General features: G+C 52.6%; 1 protein-coding gene across 8 annotated transcripts in view; it reads left to right on the top strand.

Moving 5' to 3' along the window:
• The window catches only part of LOC121459094 (glycerophosphodiester phosphodiesterase domain-containing protein 5), a 77,236-nt gene that overhangs the window by 14,813 nt on the left and 34,494 nt on the right, over positions 1 to 27,929 (top strand). For 5 of the 8 annotated variants that reach the window (XM_041668611.1, XM_041668610.1, XM_041668604.1 and 2 more), the window contains exons 2-3: positions 12,455 to 12,534; positions 24,934 to 25,110. In XM_041668611.1, the coding sequence (XP_041524545.1) occupies positions 24,994 to 25,110 (117 nt within the window). In that variant the 5' untranslated portion in view covers positions 12,455 to 12,534; positions 24,934 to 24,993. Of the gene's footprint in view, positions 1 to 12,090; positions 12,134 to 12,454; positions 12,535 to 14,567; positions 14,647 to 24,933; positions 25,111 to 27,929 lie in introns of those variants that run through there. The other 3 variants (XM_041668605.1, XM_041668608.1, XM_041668607.1) reach the window with 3 other exon arrangements.

A 27,929-nucleotide genomic window follows, 5' to 3' on the forward strand; every position in this document is an offset into this window, starting at 1 on the left:
ACAGAAGACAGCTGTATTCCGGGAGCCCCAGTTTGGGGAAGATGGAAAGGAAGGGCTCAGAGAAGGGTCAGTGGTGGGCAGCAGCCCGAAAGTGTATCCATTGGTGACCCCTAACCCAGAGAGGATTCTGCTGGATGTATGTGACCTTAGGCAGCCGATCTTCCTCTTTCTGCCCCCGTTTTAACATCCAAAACAGAGTGTTTGAAGAGATGGTACCAGAAGTTGTCAGCAAAAGCGAAGCAATGTGGAGAAACTATGATCCCTAAAGGCAGAGGATCCCTAAAAGCTCTCACCCCGTTTCTCCACTTTGCGGCTGCGACAGGTCACTGCTGCTGGCGATTGGGCTGTACCAGCTTTACAGGAGCAGGACGGACATGGTGACCCTGTCCAGCAGTGTCTAGTGCTGGAGGGTGAAGGGACATCTAGGGCTTGTGGACAGGTTGGGTGACTGGAGGGAGTGGCGTCTACCAGCTATGCTGTGGTGCTCCAGGACTCAGGATCAGGGAGGCACTGACAGTCTCTGCCTTCGTGGCTGGCTGGGGAAAGGGCAGGTAAGGCAAGAGGGTCTGTCTTTATAGCCCTCTGAGACCCTTGTTCTACAACCATAGACTTCTCTATCCCCGGATCTTGAAAATACTGACTTGACTCACGGGACCTTAGAGCCTTGGTTCTACGAAATCATTACGTGGAACTGGCCTTAGCGGGTCATAGAATCCAAACCTGCAACCAGCCAAGGTAGTCCGTTCCTCCATGAGGTCCTGGGCCACCTTGAGGCCCTCCAGTGGCCTGGCTCAATTCAGGCTTCAGGGCTGCTGTGAGTGGCTATGTGGGCTTGCAAGGTTCTTCTGGGCAGTGCGGGCCAGGCACCGACCGGGTTCTGTTTGGCTAATAGAAGGCTGGATGTGCTCTAAGCATCAGCCTCCCGCCAGGCTCCAGGGACCTTATTAAGTAGCATCTGGGGCCCCCCTGGGCTCTCCTGGGTGGAGGGGCAGCTGACAAGAGTTTCCCAGCCTAGTCCTGGAGGTTGACATTTTTTTCCTTTTTCTGTGGAGTATGGCTTCTCCCAACCCCTCTCCCCAGGGCTTCCAGTCTCCCAGTGTCCCGGGGGGAATGTCTTCTGGGACCATTCAAATACACAAACAAACCAGCCTTTGGGTGGAACAAACCGATCAATAAGATGGCTTTTTGTCTGAAAGCGGAGAGCTGAGGGTAGTGGCCATTACTGAGTGCCTACTGTGTGCCAGTCCTGGCCTCGGCATTGGGTGCCTGGCTTCATCTAACCCACCCAGTGGCCATAGCGAGGGTCCTTGGTGTGGGTCCTGATGTGACCTCGCAGAGTCATGACTGGGAACCAGTGTCTTACCCACCCTGTGCTGCTGGAGGAGGACGGGGTTGCTGAGAGTCAGGGAAGGGGCCAGAGACAGTGTCTTCTAGACAGCTCCAGGGAGGGACGAGATTATCCTTATGATGATAGGAAATCACGCTTTGCTATATGTTTGAGTCTTTCCTACTTTTGGCATCCTGTGTGGAACTGGAGAAACGGCTGGGCTAGAGTTGGGGATTGTGGCCCTGGCATGCACATAGCAAGCAGGTCCACGCACGCAGGCCAGCTGAGTCTGAATTAAGGGAAACCCTTTTGGTTCTCGGAGTCTCTTCCACAAACCAGGCAGAGGCTGCTTGGGGCAGGGCCAGGAGACCAAAGCACCAGCTCCTTGCTCTCCCCTCCAGCCTGGTCTACTACCTAAAGAGTTCGGGACTAGCCAGGGCTATTACCATTAGACCCTGTCTACAAACAAATAGACTTAATGCTGGGTTGAGCCCTCCCAGAGCGTAATGGTTCATATGCAGCCTAAGCACCTACAGAGTGATTCAGAGTTCCTGCAGGAGCACGCTCACATGAGAGGCAACAGCCGTGTTCCCTTAGAAGACATGGTCTCGGGGAGTCCCGAGTGTCCCCTCAGCCAACTTCCAGGCTCTCCCACCCTTGAACATAGATACACGGAATCTCAGTTCTGCATGGGAAGACCAGAGTGACACCAAAGGGGATCGTTGGGGGATGGGCAGTGCTGCTGCAGATGTCTCTGGTAATCCAATCTGCCCCTGTATGTGAGGGCTACATGAGTCAAAACAGGAAATGCTTAGAACAATGCCTAGGCATCACGTATAAGCTGGAGGAGCTATATATAGCCGAGTGTGATTGTGACCATATGCAATTTACTCATGATGCGCTGGCTGCAGGACCTGGCTGCCACTACTGAAGCCAGCCCTCGGGACAAAGGCGCTGCCTGTGTGCCTGCTGAGGGATCTATAGGAGTTTGTCAAGTAGAGACTGTAGACACGGGTTCAGCCCAAGGGGAATCCAGAGCTAAGGGGTGTCCCTGGAGAAGGACACAGCTCAGGTGGCGGGGCTCCCTGCGGAGCAGAGGGTGGAACTAGAAAGGTGAATTGAGGCCTGGCTGAGAAAAGCTTTGCACACGACATTTATCCTTGATCTGTAGGTGCAGAGTAAGGTGTGAGGGCCTGCAGTGCCACGGTGGGGAGGCTACTTGTGTACTCAGGGGGATTTGGGAGGTGCTGGGGTTGCAGGGTGCAGGCGGATGGTATTCGTTCCTGTCATCTACATCAGCTTTGAGTATGACTTGTATCCTGGGTTCTCTCCTCCTTCCAATAGACCAGACCCCGTGGCTTACTTTGTTCAGTTTGGCTCCACGGTGGGAGATGAGTCCTGCTTTGGCAGAAGGCCTGGTGGGGTCAAAGTCACCTGGTAGCCTGCTCTGACCCCTGCATCCCCTGTCTTCTTCTCTTTGCCTGCCCTTCTTCACCTTTGGGGTTCAGGCAGATCAGATGGTCCACCAGGACTGGCCGGATCCACTGCTCCCCTGAACTGGTGGCTTCAGGGCAACCATGATCCAGGTTCCTTTCTGAGCCCAGGATGTTCATGTCCCGTAGGCTTGTCTCTCTGCTCCAGAAGCCTATGTGCTGGTGCCAGTGTGTCTCCTGGGTGTGTGCATTCACATGCATGCATGCCTTGTGCATTTTTGCCTGTATGTGTATATGTTTGTGTGTGGCGGTGCATGCGTATTAAGGGGCACACTCCGTGTTCTCTGAGCACTTGTGAAAGCTCTAGAAAGCAGCAATAAAGTGAGGTGACTCAGAAAGAGCTCCTGGAGGAGCAGAGGGAGTCTTACGCCCTTGCCCTGGGGACTGTGGGTCAGCGCAGACACAGCTGACTGCCTGCAGAGCCAGCCTGAGTCTTTGACATGGTGCTTCATTTGGGTGATGCTGCAAACAGCTGAGGGCATTCTGAAGCCTGTGAGGCAACCCGAGCTTCCTGCAGGAGGAACTGAGCCATGACTCTAAAGAACACAGCTGGGAAGGGGTGGGAACAGAGGTGCAGGGCCTCCTGCATTACAGGTTAAAGGATCCAAGGCAGAGGGAGTGGGAGGATGATTCTCATCTCACTGGGAGTCAGGAGATGGAGGCCCTTGAAATGAGGGATGAGGGGGACAGGCCTAAGGGAGAATAATGAGTTCCTACTTGGCCACTGTGGTGCACAGTCAGGGAGGGGGTGGAGGTGCAAGACACTCAGATCCTAAGATAAGTCCTGGTATGTCAAGGTCCCAGTGGCTGAGCTCAAGATCTAGGAGAAGAGACAATGAGCAGGCTGCACAGGGGGAGAGAAGTAAGGGCTGGGAGCTGGGAGCAAATGGTTTGAAGCCTTTCCAGGAGGGTCAGGCCAGTGTTAGCCAAGGACAAAGAGGTGTCCTGCCAGGAAGCTGCTGGTGAACTCGATGGGACAGAGGGAGGAAGTGGTAACAGGAGCGTGGACGACTCTTCCAGAAGTTTCTGGAAGGAGAAGGAGAAAGACGAGCAGGCTGGGTTTGGATGTGATTGCCTGGAACATTCAGGCCTGTGTATTCCCAGATAGAAGGAGCCTGTCTGCAGGGGGTCCAGGCACCCTAAGGACTTGTTGTGTCTTCAGGAACAGGTTTGGAGGGTGCCTGAGGAGATGCTCTTTCCATACGGGTAACTGTGGGATATAGAAGCTTAGGAGGGATTGCAGGGATAGCCTGTCCAAAGTGCTGCCCACCTCCTGGCCCCCATCTGCCTTCGGGTCTGTAGAGCAGCACCCAGCAGGCTGGGAGAGGATCAGGAGTCTCCTGGAGCAGGCACAGGTCAGCAGTGGAGCCTGGGATTGTGTGAGACTGGCCTGCTCAGTGCTTGAGGGATTGCCTCACGGATGTTTCAGACAACAAGGTCCTGGAGGGTCAGAATGCTGATTTGCCTGTTTGCAAAGAATCCACGCCCAAACCCAGCCCTGATCCCAGGTCTCAATTACTGGGAAGTTCTTCCTTTGAGTCTAGCCTGTGTCTTTCCTGCTGTGGGTTCCCTCCTGGTGAACTTGTTCAACCCTGACCAAGCCTATCATCCGACCGAGCGAGCGAGTGAGCGAGCACTTTGAGCGGTGGCCAGTGTTTTTACAACTTGTTTTCATGGAGTTGGTTTGAAGTCTCCCTGCATTCCCAGAATGTCAGACCCGCCCTGGTTCACAAGGATTGACCAAAAAAACAGGGTCAGAGCCAGCTAGGATCTGAGGACTGAGTCATTTTCCCGGGACTGTCCACAGAGCCTTCCCTTTTCCTTCTAGTGATGAGAGGAAGGAAAGTGAGCCCAGAGGACCAGGAGGCGACAGCCGCGGCATGTGGGGACATCCAGATGATGGAAGCAGTGGGCAGAAAGGAGCAGAGGGGACAAGGCCAGGGCTTTCATTTGGGAAGACCTCAGATCGAGTTTGTGTTTTATTGCCTGGTTGATGGGGGTCTCTGTGCGTTCAGTTCCCCCATACCGGCAATGGCACGGACCTCTGGGTGTCTGAGGTCACACGGCCCAGTTGCAGGAGCCGTGTGAGAATGGTTTTCAGGAATTAAACTACTAAGGAAGAGAGGTGAGAGGTGACCTCAGCCAACCCTGTGCAGGGGCTCTGGCTCAGTCCAGCAGGCGATTGGGAGACAGTGACAGCTGTGCCCCATTGGTCACACTCCAGGAGCAAAGAATATTGTTGGTTGAGGGCTGTCTGTCTTAGAGGATGATGGTGCCCAGGGGTCTAGGAATTCTAGCAGTCCCAGGGAATTTGGGACCCCAAAGTCAGGTGCTTGCCATTTGGATGATGACATGGTCCAGTGTGTCCTCCAAAAGTAAAGGGTTCCTGGAAGGTGGTGGAGCCTGGCAGTGGCTTTAGATTTGACAGGATTAGGAGATAAGGCCTCAGGAGTGCTGACTGCCCAGAACCCAGTCCCCCCCCCCCCACCCCGCTCCATGAGTGACGGGTTGTAGGCAGGGTGCAGGAAGAGATCCCAGGGATCATACAGTCAGCAGAGACATCGCCACTCCCGGTGTTCCTCCAGCCCGAGTCTCCTTGAACTCAGCTTCTGGGTGTCCCTGTGCCCCCAGAGGACTGACAACAGTGAGTCTGCCACTTGCCAGGCTGTGGCACTTCCTTCCGGCCCAGAGGGCATCAGTGAACAGAAGGACACTGGCCTAGGTCAGGGCCATGGAGGGAGGACCTTGGCTGGTCCATCTTCCATTGCACTTGGCTTTTCCTCCCTGGGGAATTCACTGCTCGGCCCTTCCATGCTGTTCTGCCCGAGCTGAGTCTGACTAGCTCTGCTTGGTCTCAACAGTGTCCACCCTGACTCTCCTATCCTCTGACTTCATAGGCGATTTCACCACAGTTTTGTCTCCTGACTCAGGCCACTGGGAGTCTAGTCCTGAAGACTTGGGCTTGGGTTCTGGTCCAGCCAGATTCTATCACCTGCTGTGTGACCTTGGCCAAGTTCTCCTCCTTCTCTGAACTTCAGTGCCTCAGGTTCCTAACCAGAATTGGTTGGATGTTCCTCTAAAGTCTGCTGATTTTAGTATGGTACCCAGTAAATCACTGTTGGTCACGGTGATGCCCAGAGACATGAGGTGACTGGCCTGTGATCACACAGCAGAAGGGTAGAGGTGGGAGGGCTAAGGCCTTCTTCTAACTTCTGCTCTGCTCTGGCCCAGTCTGGGAAGTAAGGACAGATGGAACCATGCGCACCTTCACTCTCACCCTCCCCAACACACACGCACACACTCTGTCCTTGTCAGCTTGTCTCACAGGTATTACAAAGGACCTGTAGGAGACTTTATGATCATCTGGGTCTGGTCCTGCTGTCTGTCACCCTACCACTGAACTTCACGTTCATTCTGAGGCAAAACTGAGACCTGCCCTGAATCTTGGGAAACCCTCAGGCCCCAAGAGGATCAAGGTTAGACTTAGGGTGGTGGTCTAGACTCCTAAAAACAGTGCAAGGAGCTGAGCTGGGGCAGTGTGGTGCGGCCAGAACAAGTCTACTGATTCCTGCACGGACTCCGCCCTGTGTTAGGGACTGGGGGACAGCTTTGACACCCCGCCCCCCCGCAAGAAGATGTCTCCCTCCCTGCCCTCAGCCCACCACCTTCACACAAAATCTGTCTCCATTATAATCACAGCTCCTCCAGTCTGTTGCTCTCGGTCCATGGGGCACCCAGGAAAGCTCTGGAAATGGGAGTCAGAGTACAAATCCAAGTGACCTCGCCTGTTCCAGGATCTCCTGCTGCCAGTAGGATTCCTTTTGCAGCAGAGCGAAACGGTGTGTGCAGGCCTCTCGGCCTATCTCTGGGGTATTAAACAGTCAGCGTGGCCTTTCCACCATGGCATGCCTGTCTTCCTTGTAGGAATGGAACTATCTACACATGTAAAGAGGCAGTTTCATGACTTAAAAGATTGAGTGTCTGTATTCCTTTATTTTTCATGTGTGTGTGTGTAGGTTGGGGGACAACCTTGGGGCTCATCCCTCACCTTCCATCTTGCTTGAGACACAGTCTCTTTGTTCTTGGCTGTTGTACACACTAGCTTTGGCCTGTGAGCTTCGGGGATTCTCGTCTCCACCCCCTACCTCACCTCAGGAGTCTTGTGATTACAAGTAAAACTGTGCCTGGCCTGGCTTTACGCAGGTTCTGAGGATTCGAACTCAGGTCCTCACGCTTGCCCAGCAAGAGCTTTACCCCCGAGCCATCTCTCCTCCAGTGAGTGTTTACACATCCCTAATGCCTCTGTGTGTTGGGTGTTTTGTTGAGGGCCTAGTGAGAATTACATTTCATTTTCATTTATTTCATAAAACATATTAGTCTTCACTTCAGCAAGATCTTCATAATATTTGTGTTCTGTTGGCAGCAGTGATCTAAAGGATTAAAAACAAGATGCAATTATCTCGCAGAGGGGCGCAGGGTTTGAGCCCTGGGGGTGTGGCTCAGTGGCCCAGCCTGGCCCAACGTGGGTGCAAAGGCTTTGTCTCTGCCCCCAGGGCCACATTCCTGTGCACACTGTGTAAAGTTTGAATTTATTTCTGTCATAAACGTAAACTAGAGTAAATGCAAATACAAGAAAATTTATCCTATCCTTGCAGACATTATCTTTATAAATTTATTCAAATTAAACAATATATATCCTAATTATTATTAGCTTTTAAATTAAGATACTTAATCTGGCAGGTCATGCAGGCTCAACGCCATAAGAGACTGAAGCACTAAGATCACATGATCGATGAAGGCCTGAGAGATCTAGCAAGCCCTTGCCTCAAATTATAAAGAAACAAATGATAAGGGACGGGGGTGTGTCTCACTGGGAGATTGCTTGCCTAGCAAGCACAAGACTCTAGGTTTAATGTCTAGCATCCCAGAAACTAATAAATAGACCAAGCATGGTGGTGCATACGTGTAAGCCCTGGGACCCACATGTGGGAGACTCCTCTGAGTCTTGCATTTACACTGTCACACGCACAAAAGAAAATAAATACGCAAAATAAATAAATACAGTTTTTAAAAGAGCGAGGATCTCATTTCCTGATGCATGAGCACAACAGGAATTGTTAACTATTGTAAGGGGTTCCTTAGGTACCATTTGCGTTTCCTGTGAACCCCACTAATAAAATGCAAAAGGAAGAACACACACACACAAACACCTCAGCAACACGTATTTCTCTCAGCAGATGTCGGGCAGGCATCTGGACGGGCACACCTTTTGTTCTTCAAGAACAGGAGACAGGTTTGCCCTGGGCCAGAGCGGTGTGTTGGTTAGGGCAGTAGAAGTTTGAGTGAAATCTTAGCAGGTGCTGGTGTTCCAGCAACTTCCTTTAGGCCATCAGCGTCTCCCCCTGCTTCGATTCTGCAGGTTTCAGACTGAAGAGCCACTTCCTGTTTGGGGCCCAGACCTTCCTTCTAGTGACTCACTGACTCTTGCTGTCCCTTGCTGTGAAGTCAAAGTGGGGCTGGTGGTGCCAGGCCTGGACAGGTCATCCTTAACCTGGACCCCCACTGGGTGACCAGAGACTAAGCTAACAACTCAGCCAAAGACAGGAAATGAAATCTCTTGGTTCACTTCAGGTGTGAGACTATTTGTTGTATCTTGGCTTGCCTAGTGGGCACAGGACCCAGTGGGAAGAGAAGAGATGAGGGTAGCCTCTGCATCTTCTTTTCTGGTAGCCGCTAGCCCAGGTGAGGTACCTCAGTGTGGGTCTGTCACACTTCCTCTTCCCCATAGAACCAGGCTGGGGCATGGACTTGGATCTCTAATAAGAACTTTTGGGGACCGCATGGGTTCCCTGCCCTATCTCTGTGCCTCCATACCAAGTGTGGCCAATGTCTCCTGCCAACAGTGATGCTTGTGCAGCTCTCATGGGTTGTGGGGCTGGGGCTCAGTTGGTAGAGTGCTCATCTAGCATGCACGACATCCTGGGTTCGACCCCCAGTACCACATAAACCGTGAGTGGTGGCACCCATCTGTCACTCGAGCACTGGGTGGCACCCATCTGTCACCCGAGCACTGGGTGGCATACCCTGTCACCCGAGCACTGGGTGGCATACCTCTGTCACCCCAGCACTGGGTGGCACACCTCTGTCACCCGAACACTGGGTGGCACACCTCTGTCACCCCAGCACTGGGTGGCACACCTCTGTCACCCAAACACTGGGTGGCACACCCTGTCACCCCAGCACTGGGTGACACACCTCTGTCACCCGAACGCTGGGTGGCACACCTCTGTCACCCGAACGCTGGGTGGCACACCTCTGTCACCCCAGCGCTGGGTGGCACACCTCTGTCACCCCAGCGCTGGGTGGCACACCTCTGTCACCCGAACACTGGGTGGCACACCTCTGTCACCCCAGCACTGGGTGGCACACCTCTGTCACCCCAGCACTGGGTGGCACACCTCTGTCACCCCAGCACTGGGTGGCACACCTCTGTCACCCCAGCACTGGGTGGCACACCTCTGTCACCCCAGCACTGGGTGGCACACCTCTGTCACCCGAACACTGGGTGGCACACCTCTGTCACCCCAGCACTGGGTGGCACACCCTGTCACCCCAGCACTGGGTGGCACACCTCTGTCACCCAAACACTGGGTGGCACACCTCTGTCACCCAAGCACTGGGTGGCACACCTCTGTCACCCGAGCACTGGGTGGCACACCTCTGTCACCCCAGCACTGGGTGGCATACCTCTGTCACCCAAACACTGGGTGGCACACCTCTGTCACCCCAGCACTGGTGGCATACCCTGTCACCCGAACACTGGGTGGCACACCTCTGTCACCCCAGCACTGGGTGGCACACCTCTGTCACCCCAGCACTGGTGGCATACCCTGTCACCCGAACACTGGGTGGCACACCTCTGTCACCCCAGCACTGGGTGGCACACATCTGTCACTCCAGCACTGGGTGGCACACATCTGTCACCCTAACACTGGGTGGCATACCCTGTCACCCGAACACTGGGTGGCACACCTCTGTCACCCCAGCACTGGGTGGCACACCTCTGTCACCCCAGCACAGGTGGCACACCTCTGTCACCCCAGAACTGGGTGACATACCTCTGTCATCCCAGCACTGGGGAGATGGAGGAGGATCAGAAGCGCAAGGTCGTCTTGAGCTACACAGGGAGCTTGAGGTCAGCCTGGGTTTTGTGAGACCATGTCTACAAACAGTAAAACAGAGTGGAACAAAAACAGTGCTAAGGGCTCTCGGCAGATGGCTCCGGGGGTACAGTGATTGCGTGTACAGACGTGAGGCTCCAGCGTGGATCCCTGTGTGAACCTATGGGCACGGATGCCTGCCTGTGATTCTAGGGCTTAGAAAGCAGAGATGGTGGATGCCTGGAGCAAGCTAGCCATCCAGGCTGGCCATATAAGCAAGTTCCAAGAGACTGTGCCTTAGTGAGTGAGGTCGGGGACAGTGGTGTCAACCTTAGGCCTCCATATGCACACATGTGCACATACAGCTGCACACATGTGCGCCCGCATACATGAACACCCATAAACACGCATATGCTACATGTACCCATTTACAGGAGGAAAAAAATTAAAAACTACACAATGAAAAAAGAATATGAAAAGAAAATGAAAAGGATATCTGGGTGATTCTTCGCGATAATCCTAACCCCTCGAGAGACTGAGGCAGAAAGATTGCTTCAAGTGTGAGAACAGTCTGGGCTTCAGAGTTTAAAATTAAATCTTGACTCAGTAGAGTAGAAAAGAGGTTGCGGGGAGGTTTGATGTTTAATTTAAACTCTGCCATTTTGCTGGACGTGCTCATTTCCTAGGGCCCTCTGCTTTATTTTTTTAGAGATTTTTATTTTTAACGTGTGTGTGTGTGTGTGTGTGAGAGAGAGAGAGAGAGAGAGAGAGAGAGAGAAGTTAGAAGACAATTTGTGAAAGTCAGTTCTCTCCTTTCACTTGGCAATAGGTGCCTTTACCCACCCAGGCGTCTTTCCAGACCCCTAAAGCCTCAGTGTCCAATCTAGTAAGACTCACGTGGGTACTTTACACGTGTTAGCTGATTTCTCCCGCACACACACACAGGCTAGTGAGCATCATCATTACGGCTTTATTCAGAAGCAGATTAAGTAACAGAGTCAAGATCACAGTACACAAGCCGAGATTCCATGCTGGGCAGCTTACCCCAGCGCTGTATTCTCCTTGAGGTCCTTGTGACTCGGGAGGTGATGGGAGGTGATCCTTGGCTTGTTGGCGTGGGAATGCAGAGCCCCAGACCCAAACCGGAGACGCTGAAGCCAACTGCAGCTCACAAGATTGATTCCAGGATGGTTCCTGGTACTCTCAAGTCTGAGTTGCCCTGCTCTGTTATTATTCCTCTATCTCAAGCCTGAGGATCCATGAGTTTGTCTTCATTTGTGTGTGTGTGTGTGTGTGTGTGTGTGTGTGTGTGTGTGCGCCCGCGCGCGTGTGTGGGCTTGGACCCAGGGTCTTGTGTGCTATATCCCCAGCCTTCTTTTACCTTTTAAAATATTTGAGACATCTCACTAAGTTGTCCAGACTGACCTTGAGTCACTCTGTAAGCCCACAAGGCCTTGACCTTTTTTTACCCTCTGCCTTGGTCTCCTGACTCGTTTACAGGCCTGCACTAGCAGGCCTGTGTCAATAAGTGTGCTTTGTAAACTATGAAGTCTATCACATCCCAAGGATTGTGAGGAAGCTCGGAAGAGCTACAGAGGCAGGTCTGGGGCAGGCGGGCTGGGATGGGAGGAGGGTAGTGGAAGGAGGGTGGATGCTCCCAGGTCTGTTGAAGCTGCTTCTGGGCCCAACTCTGTCTGCCCACTCAGAAGCTGGTCAACTGTGTGCTTTGTGCTGGCTCCAGATCTGACTGGGCTGGGGAGAGCTGTCAAGTTGATGGAGGCTCAAGCCTGAGCTAGTGCTGCCCTGTGTGATACAGCAGGCCCTGGCCCTATCAGGCTTGGTGTCCCTGAATAGACAAGGTGACCATGTCCTCTGAAGTATGAAGTGCTGATTCAAGGCCCCTTCCTCTACTCTTCTCTTCCACAGCCCAGTCTCCTATGTCTCTTTATAGCTCCTGGTGGGTGGGGGGACACTGTCCTCCTGGCTGTGGGAGCTGGTGGGGAAGGCAATGCATGAGTCAGAATACAGGCACATAATTGTGGTGCCCAGATCCACCTCCTGCCCACCGGCCCTCCCCTTCTTTCCCTGTCTTCCTTGGAAGAACAGCTGGTCTCACAGCTCCTGGAGGAAGCAGGTTCCCTGGCAGCAGAAAGGTCTCTGCCCCAGGATGGCTGTACCTGGGGCTTGTTCTCATGGGCCCTGGCTAGGGGCATGGGTGTTCAAGGAGCAGATTCTCTGGGTTTGTCCTGCAGGAATGGCAGTGGACTGTGTGTCCCAGGATCTGCCACCAGCTTCTTAGCTTCTTCCTTAGGGACTGGGGGCTTCCTGGGGGCTACCCATCAGTGGGCCCACTCCTGGGCCAGGGTGGTCAGCTTCAGGGTGGGAAGCACCTGACTCATTGAAACCAGGTGTAGATGGAAGATGCTGAGCGGGAGACGAAGGCTCTCAGCTAGTTTGTCCCCTTGTCTCCTCAGCTCTGATTGAAGTGACATCACCATCTTTGTGAACAGGACACCCCTGGAGGACAGCCAAGAGCCACTGGACCTTCTTCCAGGTAAAGAAAGAGGAAAGGAAGTGGGGAGGGAGGAGGAAGTAGAAACAGGCTGCAGAGAACAGCCCCCTGGTATCTGAAACAATGCTTGCTTCTCCCTCGGGAAAGAACTCCACAGTCTGTGAAGAAAATCAGGAGGGACAGGGACAATTGTCCCATTTATGGGGAAGGAAAGTGCAGCACCGAGAAGAGGGGCCTCTGTCTGCACGCCAAGCCTCATCTGATCCTTGTAACAGCCCGTGAGGATGATGGTTTATAAGTCAGTTATAAATGTTATATATCAGGAAACCGAAGCATAGTGACAGGAAGTCCCTGGCCCAGTTAACTAAATAGGAAGCCTGGGTTTTGAACGTAAGCAATATAGGCTTGTCTCCAGCCCCTGTGTATTTCTCTTAGCTCATAGCAGTTATTTCTTTGAGCTCCGCTTTGGGGCTTTTAATGGGCTCACAGCTTCAGGGAGGATTCATCTGAACAGAGAGCCTAGAGAAGGCCGTGTTTTTCGGTCAAAGGAATGAATGGCACAAGGCGGGACTGAAGGCCTGCACTACGGAACTGCCCCAAGCCCTGAGAGGGGTCTCAGCTCCCAGGACTTTCTTCCTCAACCGTTAATCAAGGCTCCAATCGCCAGAAAGAACGCTGGACCTTTGAACAAGGTGAAGACAGGTTTAGGCCTCATGTTCTGAGACATGCCTAGGCAGAGAGACTGCTTCTCTTTGCAGAATGCTGCAAGGACTAGACAGACGGTAATGACGGGGGAGAGGATAGGGGTGGAGGTGGGGTCCTGCACCCAGCCTCAGGTCACCTTCATCAGACCTGGGGCGGAAGCGTGCAAACCTGTATCAGAACCTAAAGAAAAGAAGATTGTAGAAGTGTGCCTAATTGAGGCTTTTTTTTAAAGCAACTTAATTTTTTCCTATAAATTGGGAAATAACTAATTATTATTCCAAGGCAGAATTCATCTTGGACTCTGGGGTTCTGTAGCTGTGTGGTTTGTTTATTTAGAGACAGGACCTTGTGGTGTAGCCCTGGCTGGCCTTGAACTTCATCCTCCTGCCTCAGCTTCTGAGTGCAGAAATTATGGATGCGTGTCACCGTGTCTGGTTTTAAAAGCCCTGTTTGGTTCTTTCTCCCCTTGCTTTGCACATTTAACCAGTCTTTCTCACTGGCAAATCCCCTTGGTGCCTAACCCAGTGTGTGATACCCAGGTTTCCTGATACAGCCACTCCTTGGCAGGGAGTGCCCTGGGTCTGTGGTGTCTTGTGTCCCTATCACTGGGTACAAAGTGGCAAATACTTGGGGCTTCAGACAAGGCTGGTTGCATGGGACAGGATTCTGGATAGAAGTAGATGATACCCAGGTACTGAGCTCAGTGATGTCTCTCAAGTGCTCAGCTAGTCCTTGTGTGCCCAAAGGGCACAGTCAGTGGCTTGGGGCCAGGATGACTCAGGCCAGGGCTCGCACAGGTCCCTGTGTTAATATGAATGGGAGTTGTGGGGGGCAGGGAGGGGCAGGGTACAGGTGTTGACGCTGTCAGCCTTTGGAGCCTGGTGTGGGAGGAAGAGGGGATGGAGGCTGGAGAGGCAGACTTGAAAGAAAAAGGAGAGGTATCCTTAGATGGGAGGGCTTGCTTCTCTCCATCCTGGGCCTGATTGGAGAAGCTGTTTGGATAAGAACTCTGCTGGTTTATGTAAGTAAATAAACCATCGCTCCCCTTTCCTTTAAGGGACAAAAACTGGGCAGAGAGGGTTTGCAAGGCGTCAAGTCTCTGCCAGACCCAGCTTCCTTCTTCCCCATGCGACCTCATGCGAGTGGACCCCTTTCTCAGGGTCCTAGAGGGCATGAGAGAGAGCCTGCTGAGCCCTTTGGCGGAATAACTGGGCTGTTAGGCAGAGCCCTGGACATCCATCTAAGTGTGAATCAGCCCCATGCTAGGCCCCCCGCTGGCCCTCTAGACTCAGCCAAGGGTCTTTGGGATCCTTACAGGTTCTAATTGTTCCAGGGAGGACCTGGCAGTGCTCGTGAGTGAGAGGAGCCATGACAGGGGCAGGAACTCCTCCCAGGACAGCCTTCCTGCAGTCCTGATGGCTTGGAGGGGCTGCCCAAGCTTCCAGAGAGGTAGGACTGTCATTGGAACCTGTCTAAGGAGCTGAGCAGAACAGCTAGTTGCTGCACAGGGCTGTCTGCATGAAGGAGAGGCCAGAGAGAGTGTCCTGAGGATCTGTCTTTTGTGACTTCCTAGTCCTGAAATCTTAGCAACCTGCTCTAGAATTCTATAGTTATGGTCATCTTGAGGGAAATGATTTCTCTTAAAGACATGTATTTTTTCATTCATTTATCTTAAGGCGGGGGTCTTGCTTTGCAGTGAAGGCTAGCTTTGAACTCATGTTCCTCCTGTCCCAGCCTACTGAGTGCTAGGAATATGCTCAGCTGGGTGAGCCAATGTTGACATCGGCTTGGGGCATATGGGGCCTGAAGTCTATGGTTTTGTGAAGCAAAGCTCGGCTCCCTGGTAGGACTAGCCAGTCTTTTGTTGACACAGGATCTCCCTTGGTAGCCCTGGCTGGCGTGGAACTTGCTATGTAGGCCAGGTTAACTACGAACTCACAGAGATCTACATGTCTCTTTGTCAGCCTCCCAAGTGCTAGGATTAAAGGCATGTGCCATGGTGCCTGGCGAGGCTGGCCATTTGAGGTGACTCTACAGTCCTGGGCTTGTAGCTTTGGCTTAGGACTGTGGTTTTCAACCTTCCTAATGCTGCAACCCTTTAATACAGTTCCTCATGTTGTAGTGACCCCCAACCATGAACTTATTTTTGTTGCTACTTCATAACTGTGACTTTGCTACTGTTACGATTGTAGTGTAAATATTTTCGGAGACAGAGGTTTGGCAAAGGGGTCTCAACCCACTGGTTGAGAACCACTGACCTGGACGGAGGGGGTCCCTACAGTTATTGAGTCCCAAGAGAACCCAAGGCTTCTAGGCAGGTACTTGAACCTATCAAAACCATGAATGTACCCTAAACATGCAGGTTTATTGCCCAAGCCCCTGTCCGAGGGAGAAGGCACTGCAGACACATGGGCCTCCACCCACTGCCAGCCAAGGCAAGGCTCGGAATCTGTCATTCTCAGCGTCTGAGGCCCTGGGCAGCTTCCTGCTCCTCTCATTGATGAAGTCTATGAAATGAGGATCTTGGTAATTACCTGGGAAGTCAGTGTGACACCTCACCAGGATGACGTGTGTGTAACCTCTTTGTAAACTATAAAGCACCGTGCCTGCATTTGTGATGGAGTTTGCCTTTGCTACATCGAGGTCATCTCCTTGAGGGAAAGGAAGGGCTGGCTGTGCTGCTTCCAGATGAATCTCCCACTCAGTTATACCTGACCCCAGAAGAAGCTTCTAAAATATCAGTGACAGAGCTCAAAGCCTGAGGGTAGGACGGGCTGAGGTAGGAGAAAGCTGACCTTATCCAGGACAGGAGCAGGAGAGAACGCCCTGGGAGCTGGGAAAACTGAATCACCTAGGGGAGCACACTCTGAGAAGACCAGGCCTTCCTTGGCCTGGGGGCCGCACAACTACAGGAAGACCTGAGCTTCCTTGGGCTCCAGTTCTTTCCCAGAAGAGCCAGCAGTCTCCTGCGACAGAAGAGTTGGGTAAACAAGAGGGCCTGGCATTACCATGCAGAAGATTCATAATGGCCCTAATTATGGCATGATTAATTCTTTGAGGGCTCTGGCTCGAAGCCCTCCCCCACTGAGTTACTCTTTCCCCAAACAGAGAGCAGGTGTGGTGGGGTGGGGCCTACTTGGGAGGCCTCCTTGTGCTTCCTTCTGCCAGCCAGGTCTTTTGGTCTCTTCTACCTACGCTGCCCAGGGACTTAGATTTCCTGCGTGCCCTAGGTCTAGCCTCTTCACTGTTGATTCACCAAACCTAGGGCTTTCTCTAAGATCCAAAGAGGTGACACACATCACCCAAGAACGCAAGTAAGATGGTGACAGTCTACTGCTGTCTGTGCAAGTCATCTGAAGAAGTCTTGGGAACCTAGGGCCTCTGAGAGGCTCTACCGACCGGATCAAGAACAGGGCAGGTAGGGATTGGCTAACCTTGTGTTCTCTGGTTGGGCTTTCCACAAGCCTGTGGGAGTGAGAACTTCCAGGGTCAGGTGATTCTTCATAGTTGTCCAAGGAGCAGAGGGTCTCCTCTGCCATCATGAGGACTGTGGGATATCCTGCCCACCCTGAGCAGCCACCTCTCTGCTTTGCCCTGGAGATAAAGACAGAGCTGGTGGTGGAAGGGTGTTAGGAATTGAGTGCTGAGGAAGTCCCCAGAGAGTGTCTGAGAAAGGACAGAGATGTGGTTGCCCAGAAAACGGAGGTGGCCTGTTGTGGCCGAGCTTAAACTCAGACCACCATTGCTGGACTTGGCTGGGGTTGAGTCCCAGTGGGTGCAGCCAAGGAGAAGGTATTTCCCAGTGTGTCCTTCCTTCCATGGGGCCTGGCAGACCACGGAGAAGGCAAGGCCCCACACCCAGTCCTGGCACCCTCAGGGGTTTCCGCTTTCGGTTCCTGGCCTGGGTGTCCCTGAGGCCAACTCAAACACAGTGCTCTGCCCTGGGAAGCATAGGCTGCTGGCTCTTGCGGTGATGGGGAAAATAGACAGGACCATACTGAGGACTGGCCCACCCTGGGGGCTGCTGCAGAGGTAGCCTGGACATTATTTAACATCCCTGAGATTATCTGTGTGATCACTCAGTGTGTGTGTGTGTGTGTGTGTGTGTGTGTGTGTGTGTGTGTAATAGACTTTTAAATATCCACTTTAGCCTTTAGAGAAGTTGACTGAAGCTCTCAGCAGGATTTAAACTGTAATGTGCTGTAGGAATGACAGGCTAACACAGGTACAGCGTCATTGCTCCAGTCTCAGTAACTGCTGCCCATTATACTATCACTCGCCTGATGCATGGGTTTGGCTCCGTGGGCGTGAGGATTAGTAGGTGTTGGGGGGGGGTGGGCATCCTGGGCATAGGAGGCCTGGTAGGTCTTACAGTGGGCACCACAGAGGTTGTTCCTGCTAGGTGGTGTTATAGACGCCATGATGTAAGAACTTTCTGGGTGCCATGTTTAGTGCTTCTCAAGAGGGTATTTTACACTCTCTGTTACTGCGGTACCTTTGGGACAATTGATGGATGAGTGTCAATGCCTTGTTATCGACTAGAGTGGGGGGCTTGCATGGCCGGAGCTCTGGAGTATGACAACTGGTACATTACTGGGCCATACGGAATAGTGAGGCTGCCCTGACTTCTGTGTTCCACCTGGTTCTTCCTCCCCCTGAGCCCCAGGCAAGCACTGATCTTTTTTGTTGTCTCTATTTTTGCCTGTTCTAGAATCTCTAAAAGAGGCCTGCTGTCATCTACCACTATGCTTCCAAGTTTTTCTCCTTGTCTTTCTGTGGCTTGCTGGTTCTTTCTTGGACACAAAGTGTCCCTGTGCAGTTCCCAGGTGCTGGGATTACAGGCCTCTGCCGCCACTCCCAGGCTGCTGGTTTCTATTTATTGTGAAATACTATTCCATGTACGATGCACCATAGTTTACCCATGTCTCTCAGGTACAGTTTGTAGACAGAGTCCCCACTTGATAGGGTTGTTATCTGGAGGGTCCTTGGGCAGCACTGGAGATCTGGGGCCACAGTGTCACCGTTGTCCTAGTAAAGGGTTTGGGCTGCAAACCACAGAATGATTCAGGTGAGTCTGAGCACAAGAGCTCCTTGAAGGGGGCAGGACAGTTCTCAGAACTGGAGTGCCTCAGAGACCCAAGCCTGGCAGGAATGGAGGGACCCAGGCACAGTAAGAGCACTGTTTCTTCTGTTACGGTGACCCTTTCAGATCTGGACAAATAAAAAGCAAACAGTTTTATTATGTAAGATACAATGTGTCTATTTCATTGTTATTGGATTGTTTGTTCTATTGTTTGAGACAGGGTCTCACCTTGAATCTCTGGCGGGCCTAGAATTTAATATGTAGACCAGGATAGCCTGGAACTCAACAGAGATTTATCTGCCTTGGGCTCCCAAGTGTTGAGGTTAAAAATATGCACCAAGAATGCCCAACCTTGTTTTATTCTTGCCTTGAACTCTGTAGACCAGGGTGGCCTTCCTGCCTCAGTCTCCCGAGTGATGTAGTTACAGGTATGTTCCACTAAGTGCACCTGACACAACTTGCTTGCTTTTTTTCTTTTTTAATTTCCTTTTTGGTTTTTTTGTTTTGTTTTGTTTTTTGAGACAGAGTTTTACTATGTAGTCCTGACTGCCCTGAAAACTCACTCTGTAGACCAGGCTCTGTAGACTCATAGAGATCCTCCTGCCTCTGCCTCTGGAGAACTGGGATTAAGGGTGTGTGCACTACACCTGGCTACGACTTGCCTATTTAAAGAGCACAACTCAGTGGTTTTTAGGAGAGCCACAGTCACAGAAGCAGTACCACTAATTCTAGAACGTTTCATCACTTTCAGAAGATGCCCCATCCCTCTCTCACGCTCCTAGCCCTGAGATTATTCCTTCATCATTTTCTGTTTGCCCGGGCAGACCTTATAAATAGAATCACTTAGCCGTCTATTTTAAGTGGCTCCCTGTATTTACAGTAGCATTTTCAAGATTGGTTTGTCAATCAAGCACCCATGTTCTACTCCTTTGTGTGGGTCTCCTTTCTTAGGTAGGGACCCCCTGTTTCTGAGACAGGGTCTCTCATTCGGCCAGCAACTCATCAGTTAGGTTCTGCCTTTCTCCACCTCCCCAGAGTGCTGGGATTATAAGTACACACAACCCTGCCTGGGTTTATTTATGTGTGTGTGTGTGTGTGTGTGTGTGTGTGTGTGTGTGTGCATGTGCGTGTGTGCATGCATGTGTATGTGTGCGTGTGTACGTGCATGTGTGCGTGCATGTGTGTGTGTGTGTGTGTGTGTGTGTGCACGCACATGCATGTATCTCAGTGCCCCTGTGGCAGAGGAAAACTTGTGGGAATCAGTTCTCTTCTTCTACCACGTGAGTTCATTCTGGGCGTCAACCTTGGGTCACCAGGCTGAGTGGCAAGCCTTTGCCCACTGAGCCATCTCACTGGCTCTATGCCCAGATTCCTTGTGTAGGTCCTGGGGATCAAACTCAGGTCCTCTTGCACACATGGCAGACATGTTACCCACCGAGCCATCACCCCGTTGCGTACATGAACACTTTCTGGTGCTCTTTCATCTAGCCCCAATCCCGTGACATGTAAAGTAAGGCTCAGAGAGAATGACTTGCAACGTCACATCACAAGTCTCCCTGGGGAGACCACATTAACACTCACGCCCTCACGTCTCACAGAAGAGACTGGGCATCACGGTCTGAGGCCTGGTGTCTTACCAGCTGGCAGTCATAGATGGGCAGAGGGGTGGGGACACAAGGCAGGCACAACCAGGAGGTTAAGGTGGCAGAGGACTTTGGAGGTTGGTGCTCAAACCCAACCCCCATACCGGACACTTTCTCCATGTGAGGCCAGGAGGCTGCAGAGCTCAGAGCCAAGTGTCCAGGCAGAACACAGGACTCTGGGCTAGCGAGAGACCTTTCACGTCCCAGAGCTGGCAGAAGCTCTTGGCAGGAGATTTCTCTGGCAGTTGGTTGGTATGAGCAGTCTTAGGAGGTGGCTTGAAGAAATCATGGCTGCTGAGTGGTGCTATTAGCTTTGCTGGGAGGGGAGGGTGGTGACAGGCTGGGGGACAGGAGGAAAGAACCTTGTCTGTGAGGGCTGACCTCTGTGTCAGCTGCTCAGCATCCAACCAGCGACTTGGTGAGTAGAACTGGTTTGACAAGCTTCTGGAAGGTTCTCTCCTCACTGCTGGACCCCGGGGTTATGGGGACAGTCAGTTGCCCCATGGGGCAGGCACACATTGTCACAAGCGCCCATGTCAGCAGTGCACACATAACAAAACGGTCCAGGAAATAGTGGCAGGACCCGTAGGCTACAGTAGGTGCAAGAGACCTCTAACTGAGTCAGGGTTCAAGAGAGGCTCTCTGGAGACTACCAGGGTTAGGAGGAGTAACTCAGATGGGGCAGAGGGCAGGCTGGATTGGCAGAGCAGGTCCTGGTCAGTGGGCCAGCTGGTGCAAGTGTACCCTGGCTTTAGTGGGGTTCTGCGCAGAGGTTTGGGAAGAGAAGACCAGGCCAGGATGGTGGGAGGCATGGCTTGAAGAGGGTCTTAGAAGCAGGCTGTGTGACAGAGCTGGGCTCGCAGAGCCTGGGAGATTCCTTCCTGCAGAAAGGCAGGAGCCACTGGCTGCTGTCTTCCGAGGCAGACAAGGTAGTCTTGGTCACTGGCTTGGGCTACCTGGTTATTGAAACAGGGAGGGGTGAGATGGTCTCTGTTTGGGACACACAGAGGGAACAGAAGGAATTGTCCAGCTATGGACAGGATAAACATTTACCGGAGGCTGGGAGAAGCCCAGAGGTAGAATCCCAGAGTCTTGGGTCTGGGGGTCGGGGTGGGGGTGGAGAGGGGGCACCACTTCACTGCTATCCTTTCAAACGGAGCTATCGTTTTTATTCTTAGGTGAAGTGACCAGGAGGCCAGCAGTCAATGGTCAGGGAGCCCTGGCCCTGCTCCTGGATTCACCAAGGGCCTTGGTCCTTGCAGGGAGACAGCCCTCCTCCACCCCAGCCTAGCAATTCACAGAGCTTGCCTCATAATCTCCAAAGCAAAGCCTGTCACCCCCATTATACTTCCAGAGACTGAGGCCCAGACAAGAGCCTGGAGTGCAATCGCCTCCTCCTGCTGGGAGGCAGGGGCAGATGTGATGAGATTGATAGCTGATGTGACAGTGGAGACCTTAATGCTGGGGTTGCCTGGATGAGCTCTGGCTTCCCGGCTGTGGCTTCCGTTTCCACCTTCTCTGGAAGACTGAGCATGTGGGAGTGTATAGGTGGGGGCCAGGACTGTACTTGTATTGGTAGCTGAACTTGGGTAAGAGTCTCCCAGGTGATACTGGTTTTGAAGGTATGAAGGGGTCCTGGGGAACAGCTGAGGCTTGGCGCTGTGTCAGGACTGGAATCCCTGAAGAGAGGTCGTTAGTGAAGGTACGGCTTCAGTTGGGGTCAAAGCCCCAGGGTTAAAGGAGCCATGGAGTGAAGTTGAGGCTTGGCACCGTTTAGCAGGGTTCAAGTCCCTGAGGGGCGTCCAGGAGAAGCTGTTGGTGAAGACACAGCCAGGTTATGGGGCAGGCACAGCATTTTGGAGATTCCAGGGTCATGTCATTACGAACACCAAGGGCAGCGGCAGTTGTGGAGTGGAGTTAACTGAGCCTGGGAGACAAACTGTGGGTTCTGTGGGTAGCAGACGTGGAAAAGTGCCACTGCCGTGGGTGAAACCCGGACATGGACACTGAGTTATTCACACTGTTGGAGTTCGATTTGATTTCACTTGATTGTGACTGTGTCCTGATTATTCCCTCTTGGGGTAATTATCCCTTCCCTGACATCCTTCAACGAGGGACCGTGACCTGAGAGCTGTACACCGGAGTAAACCCTTTCTTCCCCGAGTTGATTTTGGTCGCGGTGCTTTATCACAGCCACAGAAATCCCAAGGAAGGCACCTGCCCTTGCAGGTTGACATCTTCAGAATTAACCTTAAACACTGCCTCCAGGAAGCAGCCTTGAGCCCTGGCTAAGTACCCATTGGCACCCTCTCCTTCCGTCATGACCTGACTCACACTCCCAGCTTACGGGAGGCAGAGGCAGCCAGGCGGCAGAGGGTATCTGTACACATCCCCTCCCTCTGAAGAGCCAGACAAGAAGTATTTTAGGCTCTGCAGGTCACATGACCCCGTAGCGGTCACTTGCCCTATAGTTCTAGTTAAAGCAGCCACAGACGGGGCAAGCAGAGGGGCCAAACGTAGCTATGGTTGATAAAGCTTTATTTATGGATGCTGGGCTTTGATTTTCATAGATTTTTTTTCTTTTTTTTTTTTACTGATTTTGTTGAGTTATAAATTTTTCTCTGCTCTCCTCCCTTTCTCTCCCCTCCCCTTCAACCCTCTCCCATGGTCCCCATGCTCCCAATTTACTCGGGAGATCTTGTCCTTTTTCATAGAATTTTTATGGGTCACAAGATATGCTTGTTTTAAGTCCATTTCCCCCAGTGATTTAAAAATGTAGAAAACATTCTTAGGTTTCAAGCTGTACAAAAAACAAAGGAGTAGGCAACTGGTCAGATTTGGCAAGGCCATGGCTATAGTTTGCCAAGCCGTGGGCTAGAATGAGGTCCCTTGGAGCCAGACTGCCTGGTTATGAATTTTAGCTTTACTGTATTACCTTTGTTAGGGGCGGAGTCTCTCTGAGCTTCAGACTTCTAGAGTATAAAATGACTAAGACAAAGCTTTGAGAAAGTTAAAGGGTATGCCACTTTGGAAAATAAATTTGGTACTTATCCCAAATAAGTACCAAATATCAAATATAAGAGTTATCACATGATGCAGAAAATCTATGCCCAAGCATATCCAAGAGAAGTGAAAATCCACGTCCACACCAAAACAAGCAAAAACTGGTAACAACCTAGAGTATCCTCAACCAACAAGTGGGGGACAGGAGGTAACATATTATTTACCTATTATTACTGAATATTATTTACCTATTTAAAAACTGGTAGCCTATAATTCCAGAACTTGAGAGGCTAGTGACAAGTTCAAGGGCAACCTGGGTTACCTGGCCTTGTCTCAGAAAAGGAGATGAAGTCTGATGCTTGGTGTGACGTGGATAAACCTCGAAGAGATTTTGTTAGTATCATGTAAAAGACATGGCTTGCAAGCGGGTAAGCTCTAGAACTGGTAAATCTATAGCCACTGAAGGTGACTCGGTAGCTGTCAAGCCTGAGGGGTGGCCTAGGGTGAGTGAGGGTGCTATTGCCCGTGGGCTTTGGGTGGTGACTGCTTGGGTGTTAGGTAGGGGTGGTTAGGAAGCAAATACAACCTGAGCCAACACTCTGAAGATGCACACACCGAACACCCCACCACACTCGTGCAAGGGTGACCTTTATAGACGTGAAGTGTGTTTTGATAGGAAAACAAGACACCCCTTCCTTCCCGTGGATGCTGGTAGTTCTTCTGCATGGGAAACATGGGGACCAGGGCCCCCTTGTCTCAGGATCTGGTGGGGGACTGATAGCCTTGCATCTTAGAGTCTCATCTGTATGTCAGAATCACCATGCTGGTGACATCCATAGATTGGGGCTGAAGTTCCAGTGATGTCTGGTTCCCTGGTCACACTTGATCAACACCAACTCTGGGAGGATGAGTCCTGGGGGAGTTGGGGGGGGGGTCCAAACTGACAAGCAGCACTGGGTAGCGGCTCATCCCTCAGGGGACCTCCTGTTGTCCTAAAGCCTCTACAGTTCCCACCATGCCGAATGCCCCTCGGGGAGGAAATGCTTGTGGGTGCTGGAGTGGACCCCTGATGCTTTCACGTAGTGTGGGACAGGCCAGGCATGTCTCCATGTCTCTCTCTCTCTCTCTCTCTCTCTGAGCCTTGGTTTGTTCAACAGTTGGATGTGTGGCCTTAGGATGGGGTGCCTGCCGCGTTAGGTGACGGTGACGATGGAGAGGAAGCATGGGTGTGTGACACCTGCATTTCCAGCGCTCCATGCCTGTCAGTGTTTCTGATCATGTGTTCTGTAGTATGTTTATTTTGAAAGTCTGCTATTGCCAGGCTCTGTTCCAGTGACGGGGGAGACAGCAGAGAATTAAAAAGACAAAACTCCTCGCCTTCGTGGAACTTACAGTGGGCAGGCAAAGGAAATAAGCAGATAAATTATATTTAAGAACATGACTGAGAAAATAGATCTGAGACTGTGGGAGGGAGCCTAGGGGGTAGGGGAGGGGCTCCAGGGCTGTGAAAGTCTTACTAACCTGGCAGGATGGTGCATGCCTGCGACACTCGGGAGGCTGGGGCAGGAGGATCAAAGTTCAGGGTCAGTTATATACTGAGCTGAGAGAGATGAAGGGGGGAATGACAGGGGAAAAGAGGGAGGGATGGAGAGAGAAGAAAGAGAGGAGAGAAGGGAGAGAGAGGAGAGAGAGAGAGAGAGAGAGAGAGAGAGAGAGAGAGAATGAGCTAAAAACCTGAAAGACAAAGATGGAGCCATGCAGATTTCCAAGGGAGGTGAAATCATCACACTAGGTAAAGGTGGCAAACACTGAAGGCATCGGTGACGGGGGGGGGGGGGGTAAGAAGTGGGGAGAATGGGTGCCAGGGACCATGAAGGATGACTCTTCCTCCAGGACCCCATAGAACTTCCAGAAGAGGGTAACCTCCCTGACCTAGGTTATGGTGACTTCTGCAGAACCAATGCCTCACCCTTTCCCTAACTCACAACTCTGTGCTTTTTCCTACAGTACCAGTCAGGGGCCTCCATGGGCGCTTGAGGGCTGGGCGCCAGGGCCGCGGGCACGAGCATGGTGAGACACCAGCCCCTGCAGTACTACGAGCCCCAACTGTGCCTCTCATGCCTCACTGGCATCTATGGCTGCCGCTGGAAGCGCTACCAACGCTCCCATGATGACACCACACCGGTAAGCTATCCTGGGATGGAGTCAGAGGCATCCGGAAGCCCAGTGAGGGGGCCCCGGAGCTGAGGGAAATCAGGGCTCAGCTGTCTCTGGTTCTGGATAGGCCATACCGGTGAGCTATCCTGGGATGGAGTCAGAGGCATCCGGAAGCCCAGTGAGGGGGCCCTGGAGCTGAGGGAAATCAGGGCTCAGCTGTCTCTGGTTCTGGATAGGCCATAGCTCTTCCAGAGTTCAGTCTCTTCCTCAGCAAAATTAGCCTAGAAGGTTCCTAGCCTCCCTCAGGTGGGAGAGTCGGGAAGGAGCTTGTTGCGTGGATGTAGATAGTGGGGACAACCTGCTCCAGGGACCCTGAACAGGAAAGAGTTTGGGATGAAAAACAGAAGTTCTCAGTTCCCACAGATCTGAAAGGTCAGGTAGGGGTGTCAGGAGGATGAGGAGGTGGGTCTGGCCATCCTGGAGCCCGGGAGCCGATGGAGCCACGGCCTGGCACCAGGGCCCAGTCACCTGAGCTGCTGGCTTGCCAGGCCTGGCAGCAGGTGCTAAGGTGGATAAAGAGGCCTCAGTGCTGGCTTCCTGGGCAGACCAAGCAGCCCTCCTGTCCCTGGGGCGCTGTCAGCCTGTGGATCTGGTTTCTTCTCTGAAGGAACCCGATTCCTGTGTGGTGTTTATCTAAAAGCTTTGCTGCCTGGAGAACAGCTTTTCCTCCTCCCTCTTGCTTGTCTGAACAAAGAAGCTAGCCTCCGAATTCACCAGCTGGCCGCAAACAGGCTGGAGGGTCAAGGGTGCAGCAACTGAGGTGGGAGGGATGGGGCGGTCAGGCTGCTGGCCTACCTGCCTGCCATCCTCTGTGCTGGAGAGGGACGGAGAGTGAGACTGTGTCCGGAGCCTAGGACCCCCCTGAGGAGCATGGGTCAGTAAAATGGACCAAAACACTTCCTGTAGGAAGGAGGAAACATGGCTGAACAGCGCAAGGGAAAGGAAGAGGAAGGGGCACGGCCAAGGCCACACAGTAGCCCTGGCAGTGTTAGGATGGAGCCCAGCCCCCTGCTGTGCCCTCAGCCTGAGCTGGCATCCCGGGCGCCACATGGTATGGCCATTCTCTCTTGGGTAGACACAGGCCAGAGTTGACAGACTAAGGGTCAGCAGTGCCTCTTCCCCTTGTCGCCAGTGTCTGTGAGCTGTGTACCTGGGAGGAAGAGGCGGTAACATACCCTCTCACGGGCCAACATACGAGACAGGGATGTTAAGTGGCCAGCATGGTGCCACGTGTAAGAAGACATTAGGACAAGGCACTCCGATGCCAAGCCTCAGCTACTACATCACTGAGGCGGGAAGAGACCAGATTAATGACATCATCATTATGGGCCACCCGCTTGTTCCATAGCCGTCTCTGTCCCACTCCGGCCTAGGGCAGGCAGCAGGTCTCTTCCACCCACCCTCCCTGTGACCGGAACCCTGTATGTGCTGTGAGTCAGTGCTGTGCTGACAGGCTCGACTCTTCACTGCTCCTAATGACCCCGTGGGTCACGGAGAGACAGAAGCCAGGGACTGGAGCAAGATCACTCAAGTGGTAATAGGCAGCCGAGGTTGACGAAGGACAGCCAAGCTTCCAATGGAAAGGCCACTGCGTTGGCAGCCCTCATAAGTCTTGAGTCAAGAAGTGAAGGGACTTGATTATGACCCAAAGAAGGGTGGAGAAAGTGTGTGCCTGAGGAGTTTAAGCCGTGGGGACACCAGCGTCTGGGGCGCTGGGTATGGAACCAAGGCCGAAGGAGCGGCAGAACCTCAATCCATTCTGTTTCTGCAGATGGCTGAGCTCACCTCAGGGGACCCTAAAGTCAGCTGAGGATGAGCCTCTAAGACTCACAGCCCGCCAGCCCGCTTCCTCTCCTACTTGTGTGAATATTCCTTCTCTCCTTCCTTCTCTTTTTTGTCCCTCCTGCCACAGATGGCCAGAATGGCGATAGGGCTATGCTGGGCTCCCTTGCCAGCCGGGCGCAGCGAAGGGAACAGAGGGTCTGCTGCGGTCTCAAAGATGGCTGAAGTACAGTCGGTAGGGTGCTTGCTTAGCATGCGGGAAGTCCTGGGTTTGCTTCCCAGCACTGGATAAACCGGGTGTGAAGGCACAGGAGTGTGTAAGCCCAGCACTCGGGAGCGGGAGAAGGAAGGTCAGAAGTTTAAAGTCATTCTTAGTCACTTAGAGAGTTCCAGGCCAGCCTGAGACCCTGCCTCAAAACAAAACAAAAGCAGCTGCTGTAAAATAGGGCCTACATACAGTCTACTGGAAAAGTAGAAGCCACTGCTGGCTCTGGGGAGCAGGGAGGAGAGGCCTCTGCAAGGGGGTCCTCCCTCACCTGTGTCTCAGCCTGTGACAGGGGTGGCCGTGAGCGGTAAGAGTTAATTAACATATTGAACACCTGCTGCGAGCAGGGAAGGAACAATTGACTGCCCGTAAATGCGAGAACGAACTTCTCTGCTGGCCACAACTAATTGTGCACCCATTTTACAGAGGGAGAAAATCCAGGCACAGAGCAGTTGTCCCCGAGGTCACGACAGACCCGCAGCCACGGTGTCTGGAGGCTGCAGGCTGCAGAAAGATTGCACTGATGTCTGGATAATGAGAGCACAGGGAGAATGGACCAGGAACAGACGCAGGAAGTTGCTTGAGCAGGGTCTGGGGCGAGGGAGGGTTGTTCTCTGATGCCAAGCTGGGATCGCCAGTGGCAGCCTGCTCAGACCAGACTGTCTCCCAAGGGAGCCCTGGGAGTGAGCAGGGTCCCAGAGCTGGGAAAGGAACCCCTCCTCCATGAAGACCACCCTTC

This window comes from Microtus oregoni, unplaced genomic scaffold (genome assembly GCF_018167655.1).
Source record: "Microtus oregoni isolate MIOR12 unplaced genomic scaffold, Mior012 000018F_ref0000195, whole genome shotgun sequence".
Taxonomy (NCBI): Eukaryota; Metazoa; Chordata; class Mammalia; order Rodentia; family Cricetidae; genus Microtus; species Microtus oregoni.